This window comes from Cucurbita maxima, unplaced genomic scaffold (assembly GCF_002738345.1).
Source record: "Cucurbita maxima cultivar Rimu unplaced genomic scaffold, Cmax_1.0 Cma_Scf00037, whole genome shotgun sequence".
Taxonomy (NCBI): domain Eukaryota; kingdom Viridiplantae; phylum Streptophyta; class Magnoliopsida; order Cucurbitales; family Cucurbitaceae; genus Cucurbita; species Cucurbita maxima.
In genome coordinates this window covers 1,557,646-1,569,793 of record NW_019272053.1, presented here as the reverse complement: position 1 = coordinate 1,569,793, position 12,148 = coordinate 1,557,646, and the positions used below count along the sequence as shown (strand labels likewise).

Sequence of the window (12,148 nt, the reverse complement as noted above, 5' to 3'; positions counted from 1 at the left end):
TTATAATAAAATATCAAATATATATGGTAAACTATAATTTATTACTAAATATCCTTAACACCTCACCACAAGCTAAGCGTCGAATTTAAACGAACGTGAAGCTTGAATCTGAAAAATTCAAAGAGGTTGAGAAACACTTTTCATGAAGATGCTAACAACCCGGTTCTTGGCCATCAAAAATTGTAGAGGGATCGCCGCTCAGCGGCGATGCTGCCTTGGATTCGACGAGAATATGTCTAACCCATGAAGAGGAATTGTCGCTTAGCGACGATGCTGGCTTGGCTCTGGTGAGAATATTTCTAACCCCAAGAAGTAGAAGGGAAACCTAGAGCAAGAGACAAAAACAATGTTGAAGTCGGAAGAGTCGCCAAAATTGGCGCCTCATCGGGCGAAGAAGCCAATTTTGGCAGGAAGGGCGGCGGCAACTTGGTTGGCGAATAGGCCAGTGCGGCACCCAGATTCTGAAGGTAAATCTCTGCAAAAGGTTGATAGGTTTAGGTTAGGGTTTATGTGAAGGATGAAGGTTGATTGGGAAGAAAATGAGAGAGACTATATTGGCCAAGGGGAAAACTGATTGGGTTGGAAAATGTGAGGTTGTATGTACAAAGTATGACGAAAGGTGATTTGGAGGTCAATAGGGTGGAGCCGAAGAGTAATCAATCGGCTCCGACTACGGCAGTCATGAAGACTGCCCCTGCGGCGTCAAAACCAGCAGGGGTGGTGGAGAAGAAGATTAGAGGATTCAAAAGCCATTGAAAAGAAAGGATCGGGGTTGTTAAACCGAAAGGGCTCTGATACCATGTAAATGTTTGATTAATCCACCACACCTAAATGATGTGAAAGTTATCTTATTTATAATCAAATAAATTACAAGGATATGGAAATAGTAATAAATGGAAATGACAATAAATGGAAAGATACGTGATAATAAGGCAAATATTAGATATTTGCCTCATAATAAAATATAAAATATATATGGTAAACTATAATTTATTACTAAATATCCTTACCATAGAGGGTTTATAAGGTTACTCACTGAAATACCTTGGCATGGCCGAAAATACGTTGGTCTGGCCGAAATAATTAGAGGGTTTATAAGATTACTCGCGGAAATACCTTGGCATGGCCGAAATAATTAGAGGGTTTAAATTAATCATTTTCAAAGGATTAGATGGTCTACCCGAACAAGTGTAGGTAACTCATTTTATAGAGGTGGAAATACGTTGGCCTGGCCGAAATAATTAGAGGGTATATAAGGTTACTCACGGAAATACCTTGGCATGGCCGAAAATACGTTAGCCTGGCCGAAATAATTAGAGGGTTTATAAGGTTACTCACTAAAATACCTTGTCATGGCCGAAAATACATTGGCCTGGCCGAAATAATTAGAGGGTTTAAATTAATCCTTTCCAAAGGATTAGATGGTCTACCCGAACAAGCGCAAGTAACTCATTTTATAGATTAATAATAATTTACGGGTTATTCATGGAAATACGTTGGCCTGAGGGTTTAAATTAATCTACAAAGAATTAGATGGTGGTAACATCATTGTTACTGCAAAGTATACGAACTAAGAAATGGAGGTGCTACGAACTATGAAATGAAGAGAAGTGATTAAATCTTAGTGTCCCCTCTTAACAAATGGAGATAAAGCCTAAGAAATGAAGTAAAGTGATACGAATAGAGTGATTAAATCTTAGTGTTTCTTTTATTCTTTTATTATAGTGTGGTAAACGAATTAAGAAATGGGACAGGGTGGTGATTAAATAGTGTCTCGAATTATTTGGACTTCAATTATATTCAATTATTATGTAAACGAATTAAGAAATGGGATCGGGATAGAGTGGTGATTAAATCTTAGTGTTTCTTTTATTCTTTTATTATAGTGTGGTAAACGAATTAAGAAATGGGACAGGGTGGTGATTAAATAGTGTCTCGAATTATTTGGACTTCAATTATATTCAATTATTATCTAAACGAATTAAGAAATGGGATAGGGTGGTGATTAAATGTTAGCGTCCCGAATCGAATTATTTAGACTTCAATTATATTCAAATGGGATAGGGTGGTGATTAAATGTTAGCGTCCCGAATCGAATTATTTAGACTTCAATTATATTCAATTATTATGTAAACGAATTAAGAAATGGGATCGGGATAGAGTGGTGATTAAATCTTAGTGTTTCTTTTATTCTTTTATTATAGTGTGGTAAACGAATTAAGAAATGGGACAGGGTGGTGATTAAATAGTGTCTCGAATTATTTGGACTTCAATTATATTCAATTATTATCTAAACGAATTAAGAAATGGGATAGGGTGGTGATTAAATGTTAGCGTCCCGAATCGAATTATTTAGACTTCAATTATATTCAATTATTATGTAAACGAATTAAGAAATGGGATCGGGATAGAGTGGTGATTAAATCTTAGTGTCCCGAATCAAATGATTTGGACTTCAATTATTATGTAAACGAATTAAGAAATGAGATCGGGATAGGGTGGTGATTAAATCTTAGTGTCCCGAATCAAATTATTTGGACTTCAATTATAGTTTTTTGTTTCATAGTTTTTGGTTTCGATTATATTCGGATAGAGTGGTGATTAAATGTGACCCGAATCAAATTATTTAGTTTTTGGTTATTTGAAAATATTGGAAGAAATGATTTTAGTTACAAAACATGTTTTTGGTTATTTGAAATACGGGAATAAATGATTTTAGTAATGTACCTATTACCAAATCATGCCCAAGAAATAATAATTTAGTTATAAATGGTTGACAAAACGTTGGTGTATTCCCACATCATGCTAATAATTGGTGTATTACCCAATCATGCCTTGAATTTAGGTATAGGTGCATTACCAAATCATGCAAATAATTGGTGTATTCTTAAATACACCTTGCCTCAAAATGACTGATCGTTAATGATAACTCTAATGAGTGATTTTGCTAGAATAGGCAATAATGAAGAGAAACAAGTGAATATGGATGAAGTTTTGTAATTAGTCCCATCACTTTAATTTGGTTTCCGAACATCAATAGTTGCATTTTCAAAACTCGGATTACCTTCAGACAAACCCGAGCGAAACCCGATCGAAAAAGAAAAACTAACATAAGATTAGTTTAGATAATGAAATATCAGAGAGAGAGAGAGAGAGAGAGTCCATTGGTATCCTACTTCATCCCATAAATACAAACAAATGAAACCCTTTATAATAATCTAGTCTACAATTCTGGGCTCGAGGGTTATGAGTGAATGATATGAACTATGGAGAGGAAGATGACTAGAAAACCAAGTAAACTTGTTCATGAAAATGACTCTGTTCTTTGGGTGAGACATCTGAAGAGAAAAAGAGAACCTTTCAGATTTCCACGCATCTTCGGAGGCTAAAATGAAGCCGGGGCGGGGCGGGGCGTTCCTTATACATAATATCTGGAAAAAAAACCTGCAGGATAATGAATTTTCAGGTTCTTACCATTCATAAAAACATCTGACATCTGAATGTACATTGACAATCCTAAGACCTATGAGAACAAAGATATATCGAGAATAAACGTGACAAAGGCTAAAATGCTAGATCTGCTCTATTTGAAAACACGATGAAGTTTGGTTTTTTTTAAAATTGTGTTCGTTTTCTCCCCATTTCTTTATAATGGTTTTCAAAGACAAATTTTTTAAAAATTACATATAAAAAAAAAATAAAGTATTTATAAGCTTAATTTTCAAAAATAAAAAATAAAAAATAAAAAACTAGATGGCAATCCAACGGGGCCTAATATTTCAACCAAACGATGCATCCAAATAATTAACCATTGCCCGTGGTTGAAACTTAAAAGTCAAAAGGACATGGACATGTATTTACCTGAACACAACATACGCAGGGATAGAGAGTCCTGAGCTTAGCTGTTGATAAGATGGTCTCGATATTCAAACGTCAAGGCTTCGGGACAGAGACATTTAAAATTTTCACATCTTGATAAGGCTTATCCGCTTTGTCTGTCTTCACTTTCTCAATTGTCTGTTAAAACCACAAGAATTTAAAATATTCTTACTTCATAAATTACTGCTCACATTTTCATTGAATTATCAACAAAAATGTCAATTTCGTTTCCCTTATGTTCATTAATTCATTTCTAAAAAGCCATAATTATCAGAAGTTTTCGAATGTCGTTACAGATCATCCAACTAACATTATGAACATACGTTTATAGAATTTATTTAAAAAATGAAAAATATAATAAATAGAATGAATAAACAAAAGAATCCCATGCTGAACAGAAAGATAGGCCAATGGTCATGACAACTAAACCATACCTGTACAACATCCATGCCTTTAACAACTCTTCCAAACACTGTGTGCTTGTTGTCCAGCCAAGGAGTGGCTACTGTTGTGATAAAAAACTGAGACCCATTTGTGTTTGGGCCTGCATTCGCCATTGAAACTGTGAAAGGCCGGTCATGCCGTAAACTGCAAAGAAATAAAGTGCCCAAACAATAAGGTTAATATGTGCAACCTGTAAGAAATAGCTCCAAACCTCACAAACCATACAAATTAAACAGTGAGAAGTCCCTAGTGGGATTGTATTAGTACTTCTCCTCCAACCAATAAACTAAAGAGGTATCACGAATGATAATTTCGTTCTCCGTTGCTTATCGATTGAAAATAGTACATATCGTTTTAAATTAAAGGGAAAATAAGTTATATGGCAGCTTTTGCAGGCATAGGAGATAATAGAGGGAGAATATGTTTTTTTCAAGAAGAATATACTCGATCTTAAGGATCGAAAATCACTGCCAGCAAATGCTGTTCAAATACATCATCATCGTAGCAGTACCGCCACCAGAAACTGCATTAAACCATTATAAGTAATCCGGACAAATGAAAATAATCCCCTGTAAATATTACCTTTTGTGAAATTCATCTTCAAACTCTCTTCCCCAAATAGACTGTCCACCGGTTCCATCTCCTAGAGGATCTCCTGTTTGTATCATGAAGCCTTTGATGACCCGATGAAAGATAAGATTATCATAATAGCCATTCCGGCAGTGTGTTGTAAAGTTCTCCACTGTTTTGGGACACTCCTCAGGATACAATCTCATATGGATGTCTCCCATCGTGGTATGCAATATCTGAGGAAGCATGAATTAGACAAATCAGTAGTCTCTTTATTAGAGAGAAAAAAGATAAAATCTTTTCTAACAGAAATAAACCAATAAAATAATACATAGATAAATGAATCAGTAATTAAAATGGGTTGGAAAACAGAACTTGGTATAAACATTGACAGTTGGATACCATGTATAGCTGTGTATACCAAAAGGTAAGAAGTCCACTTGCCTACTAAAAAAAAATCTACAACAATATATATATATATATATATATATATATATATATATAAGAGCTGAAATGGAGAAATTCTTATTTTGTTTTCATAACAATTACATTTATAAGAAAAACATAGTAGATAAGGAAATTGTAACGCCCCAAAACAGTAGTTGGACAAGTCCAATTGGTCACTGTTTCTACCTTTGTCGTACCGTAACTTTGTCTCGTGGCACATGTCCTAGGAAGGGCATCTCTTGTAGCAGTTTTGGCAACCTTAAGGGTGAATCAATTTTATGTCAAATTCTCTATAGCAAGTTTTGACCACAACAGATGTCCTTCCCAGGACACGTGCCAAGACACAGTTTCAAGAGACCCAAGAAGGGATAAATGAGAGTTTTGGCTACAATAGATTTCGTTACTAGAACAGGTAGTGTCAAGAGATAGGGTTTCAGGAAACCCTAGAAAGACAGAAGCAATGACTAATTGGCCTCGTCCAATTCTGGTAAGTAGTTTCCTAGGGCATTATAGAATTAAACAATGCCTTGTTCTAGAATCTTTTTGAACTGGGTTTAATTTTGCAACAAAAACACTTTGGAGCAGATAGAAAAGGAAGCGAATACTTACCACATTATCAGGAAGAGATGTTGTAACCGATTTGCCAATATCTGATACCGCCAACAATTCATCAGCAGGAGGTTTTTCATTAAATACATCTCTTCCCTTTGTTGCATCTTCCGGTTCCTCTGGCTCTCTTCGACTTCATAAAATAAAACAACTTTAGATCAAAAGAACAAAAGAACAGGAGAAATTTATACATAAATGTGTGCGTGTATGTATATATTTGTAAGAAAAACACACGTAACAATGAAAAATGTGGATACAAAGAGGGCATTTGTCATCAAAATAACATGAAAGACAGTATAGTTCAAAAATCTCCAAGGCCAAGTATACATCATAGTAAATTTTTCCCTTTTATATTTTTGAATTAGGAACTTATAAAATCATTGAAGAATGAAACATGAATAAAAGGTGGAAGGGTATGGTTTCGTTCTTAAGAAATAAAATAAACTAGAAGGTGGAAAGGAAGCCAAGATATCCTCCCAACCAACAGCTGATAAAAAAGAGAACACCAACACACAATTGATGTTAATCAAAATATGTGATCAACTATAAAAGAATTTATATAGAAACTCCAATGCTAACTATCTCCTAAAACTAACTAGTTCTCTTGTCAAATCCCTATAAATTCTCAAATTCCTTCCTAATCAAAATTTTAAAGGGCAGCCTTGTCAGCATTTTACCACAAGATCTTGGCTTCAGCACTGCATGAACCCATTTGAAGTCGATTAAAGAAATACAGAATAAAGGTAATTTATTCACAAATTCCGATACAATTTATTTTGTAATCACTCAACTTCCATTGTAAAAGTCGATTGAGGTTGTTTCCTAGAAAGCCCACTCATCTGTAGGAGTGAGGCAACATGTTCCCCCCCTCTCCCGTACTTCAACATTTGTTAAATCAACAATCCATCCAAATTCTTTAGTGGATGAGTCATGGTAAATTTAATTTAATTATATCAATACTTTAGCACTCTTCACTTGTGGGCATGGAAATTTGTAAAAGACTTAGAAATCAATATTAATTGGGGAGCAAATGGCATTAAAGGTGTGTATGGGAGTTCAAACAAAGTACCTCCTGCTCTGATACCACGTTAAATCATCAATTAATCCAAAAGCTCAAGCCGATGGGTTACCATAGATTGAATTATACCAATACTTTAACCAGACCTTCAACACATCAGATTGAATTATACCGATACTTTAACCAGACCTTCAACAAAATCAAAATAATAAACTGGAATGTTATCTCTAATCATTGATTGAGCCACATATCCCTCAATATTAAGACTATCATCCTTAGAGTGCATGCTTTCTTTTACCAAATATTCATTCAAGTCCTTGATAATTTGATATATCACATCGTTTGACATTTAAACCTACATGAATTGACTTATTTCTCTACTAGGAAGACAATTCAAGGTCTTACACGTGCCATATAGATTCATATTCTATTAGCTTTCTTTTGAAATGGAACACTGTTTTAACTTAGTGAAAAAGTACAACCAAATTTATCAACAGTCTCACCAATTGGAGCTCACAAATGCCATGATACTCGGCAAAATTTGAAACCATTTCCCAACCCATTAACTTTTCAGTTAAAAGCCTAAGGTTTCTTTCCAGCCATATTCCATCGCATTACACCCAATGTATTTGCCTCTTTTTAAGTCTGTGACTCACCACAATTGATTTATTATCCCTACCAGAGTTTTTTTTAGGAACAACTAAAAAATAGATGATGTAGAACTCTTGACTTTTCATACAACACACATCTTAAGATAACTTTCAACCACCATCAACAAATATGTAAACTGTGTCAGTATGGGTGCCGCAAGACCTGCTTCATGTCTTTCATGTTTGATTTGACAAATTAAGAATATGTTTGGTTTACAATGAAAATATTCCTTACCTTGACCTACTACTTTTCCATCAACATATTAGCTTGACCATGCTCTACAGTCTACATGTGGAACTTTTGTACAATTGAGTCTCTGTTCTCAATTAATCTACCTCGACATAATTTGGATCAAACTCGCACACCATGCTAGAGTGAGGTAACTAGCCTAACACCAGGCGAGGTATCAAAGGTCCACCCATTGTTTACACACTTCCAAAACAATATTCATCAATATCAATCATAAGTGCGAGGAGGTTTGGAGTCAAACACACTTCAATGCCTCGTGAACTTTTTCTTCCAGCTTTTAAGACATTTACTTTCCCTTGATTACCAACCATTCAAGGTTTCACTTAAACATTCCTTTTTGTTTTGTTCTCCTTTTAGTCTTACCTTCTTTTTAGCTTTACTTTTGCTTGATCTTTTTTCTTCTTTTTTTAATGAAATAGTTTCTTAAACCAAAAAAGAAAAGTAAAAAATAAATAATAAAAAAAAAGGGGAACTTCAACATGAATATGATGAGAATAATCTATTCATAACAAACTGAAAGTACTCGCAAAGGAATTTATGTATGCAGGCTGCACAGCAATGTCCCAGAAATTTACCTGAACAAATATATTCGATGTTTCTTGAAAGCACAACATAACAGAGTGGGATCTGTCAAAGGCTCCTTGCTCTCATTAGCATTTGCAGCAGCAGAGGGGATTTTTCTAACCTTTTTACTGCTTTTGTCACCCTGGTACAAGGCAATTCTCAAGAACCTGTCATTGTTCTCCACCTTCCCTAGGATCCGAGCAACTTTGTTGGTGTGCAAGTTTACTACCTAATATATATGCACGTGCATACACACAAGTTAGCGGTAAAATTTTAGAAGAAGAAATTGTGGTACTTTTTTAGGAGATTTAAATCTTTACATATTCATCCGTCCCCTATTGTCACTATTTGGATATGCACTTCACGGATTACGCCAGAAATTAGAAGTTCATTGAAGTTTTCATTTTTTGGTTGTCTCAGTCCTGTATTTGCTTAGTTATATAAGTTGCAGAAAATGATGGTTTCATCCCAACATGGATAGTCTATTGGTTGGTTAGTTGTTTCTAGCACAGTTCATCTCTTTATTTGGTTTGATTCCGCAAGAATTCAATTCTCATCAGGTTTTCTCTCTCCAGGCCCTTGTTGTTTTCTCCTTCTATGTTTTATATCTTATTTGGGACACGTTCTCATCATGGTTTTCTCTCGAGGCCCTTGTTGTTTTCTCCTTCTATGTTTTATGTCTTATTTGGGGTGCATTTTTATTAATGTTTTCTATATTCACTCCCTTGTGAAGTTAGCATCTTTTAAGCATTAGTCTCATTCATTTTATCAATGAAAAGTTTTGTTTCTTCTTCAAATTTGTCCTGTCATCAATAGAACTTGTATTTTGGCATAGTTGTTATAAAGTATTTAAACATTTCTTCTGCAGGCTTAATTGAGAAAGATAAACTGGTGGTAAAAAAAATTGCAGGCATCACTTTACCCAACATTAGCATCTTACTTTTATTCCAAGAAGAGTCGCATAAATAAGAAAATTAGAGCTCTCATCAAATACAGCGTTTGGTTCTGGAGCACTTTCTGCCTTCTCCATTTCCTTCTCAACGGCCATTCTCCTCCCAAAATCAATTGCTTCCAATCGGTATAACGGTGCATCACTTCTTTGCAGATCTTGGGCAAACTATTTAATGAAAGATAAAAAATAACATAAATGACCAACACCAATGTCACTACAAAAAGCTCACTGTAACATAACATTACCTCTAGAGATTCATCATAAACTCGCCTTAGTTTACCCGTGCGGTACCAAAATACACGTATTTTCCGATCAGGTGATGTAACTGAAAACTGTTTACCATCTGGGCTGACCTGAAGTACAATGAAAGAACGATTTCCTGATGATACCAACTTTAGTGTTATAGGCATTTATATGTACAGAGTAACACCTATATGTTACCTCTATAACAGAAACAGTTGTTTTGCATTTCACAATTTCGAAAAGATTGGTGTCACTTTTGAATTTGAAGTTGACACTGCAAAAGCCAGACAAAATACACATATACATGAATTAGGAAAGACAAAAGAAAACAAATGAAAATCTAGCAATGATAAAACAACTGTTAACTATCCTCCCGCCCAGTGGATTTTCCATTCAAATATTGAAAGGAGAGAGAGATTCTAGAATAATAACTAAAAAGAAGTGACATATTGTAACCATAAAAATTTTTAAAAAAATCCTATGACAATTTGGAATTATCTTTAAAAGTTTCTAATGGAAATTTAAATTCAAAATTAGAATATCCTATCCGGGAGTTGAAAATTGAATTTGAATTCTAATCAGATTAGGCCTTCAAAGTCTCTATAAACAGAACCTTTGGGATAACACCAAAACCATTTTATTCTCAACTAGAAAGAAGTTCTCTCTAAATTTCTTCCTTTCTAAGTAGTCTTGCACTTCTTACCGGGGGTGGTAGCTCTTTGCACAGAGATTACCTTGAATTTAACTCGAATCATCCCGCAATTCTTCTAACAACCGTTCGTCCATTGAATTGCCTACAATTTTAAGGGAGTTTAAGCCTAAATCCACCACAGAAATGCCACCACGCAAGCACAAACTCCAGCAGCCTGATCTACAAAGCCAAGTCCCAGCAAGCATAAAGGCCAATTTGGTCCACCCAGGCCCACGAATGCAGGCAGACAACATCCCAATCACAAGCCCACAAACTCTTGCCCATATCCACATGCACCTGCGCCGAGTCCAAGTCGTCGCCAGTCGATCTCCTGACATGCGGCGTGTCACAATCATACATTTTTAACTGTCTGGCATCATGATCTTGACACACTCATGACAAGCTATAAGGAGAACCCAAGCCCCATGTACATTTTTTGCCTAGCTTTGTGGCTTCATTGGACCTTAGGCTTGTCAACCAAACACAATTCATGCAGAATCTAAGCTTGTTATGTAATAGCCAAAGTCCACCATTAGCAGATATTGTCCTCTTTGGGCTTTCCCTTTCGGGCTTCTCCTCAAGGTTTTTAAAACACGTCTGCTAGGGAGAGGTTTCCACACCCTTAAAAAGAATGTTTTGTTCCCCTCTCCAACCGATGTGCGATCTCACAATCCGCCCCCGTCCGAAGCCAATGTCCTTGCTGGCACTCGCTCTCCTCTCCAATCGATGTGGGATCTTACATGTTCGGCAATACACGTCGCCCATGTGTGCATGTTCAATCTTGTGACTCTATCCAACTTGCCTCTACACGGGGTCAAGGTCTCTCACATGCAACGTCGCATCTCATCTTGTCATCTTGGTTCCCAATTAACACGGCAACATATCTTGATATCATTTCAAGTCCCAGGATGTCATCGGCCATCGAAGCTTACTTGAACATGTTCATCAAGAACGAACATCCATCCATCCAGGTTCTATCAAGGTATGGACCCTCCCGTGTCCATGCTAAAATCATTTATGGACTCCATACCAAATAGAGGATGCATATACCAAGCTCCGACACATGGGCGAGGGTGCAATGTCAACACACCCTTGTCGTTCGACATTGCCCTTGAAAGTCCCATTTCAAAGGAAGTCACCTGAGACACTCCTCGCGTGACGCTCACCCTCACTGTGACACACATATGTGCCACATGATAGCTCGCTTAGGTCATAGGACCCAGAGATGGTGAAGAGCTGACATCATGTGTCCCCCTATAGTACATTTTGAGGCATTTCTAATATTTCTAGAGTAGAAGTGATTTTGGCAAGCAGTCATACGGCCCTATGGAGAATTCGTCGGGTGTCCAATTGACACTAAATTTGGTGAGCTTTTATCTTTCATATAGACAAACTTAACTCCAGAGCCGCATACCGAAACCCATATCAAAACCTCGACTTCTGAGGTTATCCAACCTCTTTGAGCTTGTCTTCGACATTTGTTTTGCCTCCCTCTCTCCAACCTTGCTTATCCTCAACTTGTCTTTAATTAATGCACACTCTTCTTAGTGTGTTGGATGATGCACCATCCTCCTTGGTCGCATCATGGTACTTGTTTGTCTCGGCCCTCACATGGCCGGATGAGCGCCACTTGAGGGTCACCACCTTGTTAGAGTGCGTGTGGGGGTCACAACCTATTGTCTTAATAACATGGTTGTGCATGGCGCACAGTTGGCTACCTTTCGCAGATCTTCCTCCAATCGGCTCAGCCAACTTCCCTCAGCTCCAACTGTTTGTTTTTGGCTTGTATACCCATTTTGAACCCTCTTTGAAGGGTTCTTTTTTTTTTTTT

The 12,148-nt window shown here is 36.4% G+C and overlaps 1 protein-coding gene across 2 annotated transcripts in view; it reads right to left on the bottom strand.

The window, feature by feature from the left end:
* Positions 1-3,097: 3,097 nt before the first annotated feature.
* LOC111468527 (peptidyl-prolyl cis-trans isomerase CYP71) overlaps positions 3,098-12,148 on the bottom strand; it is a 12,605-nt gene continuing 3,554 nt past the window's right edge. The window contains exons 6-14 of one of the 2 annotated variants that reach the window (XM_023113773.1): positions 9,825-9,900; positions 9,629-9,736; positions 9,372-9,548; positions 8,443-8,660; positions 5,950-6,082; positions 4,906-5,129; positions 4,314-4,467; positions 3,862-4,017; positions 3,098-3,431 (exon numbers count right to left, since the gene is read on the bottom strand). In XM_023113773.1, the coding sequence (XP_022969541.1) occupies positions 3,934-4,017; positions 4,314-4,467; positions 4,906-5,129; positions 5,950-6,082; positions 8,443-8,660; positions 9,372-9,548; positions 9,629-9,736; positions 9,825-9,900 (1,174 nt within the window). In that variant the 3' untranslated portion in view covers positions 3,098-3,431; positions 3,862-3,933. Of the gene's footprint in view, positions 3,445-3,861; positions 4,018-4,313; positions 4,468-4,905; positions 5,130-5,949; positions 6,083-8,442; positions 8,661-9,371; positions 9,549-9,628; positions 9,737-9,824; positions 9,901-12,148 lie in introns of both variants that reach the window. The other variant, XM_023113772.1, reaches the window with a different exon arrangement.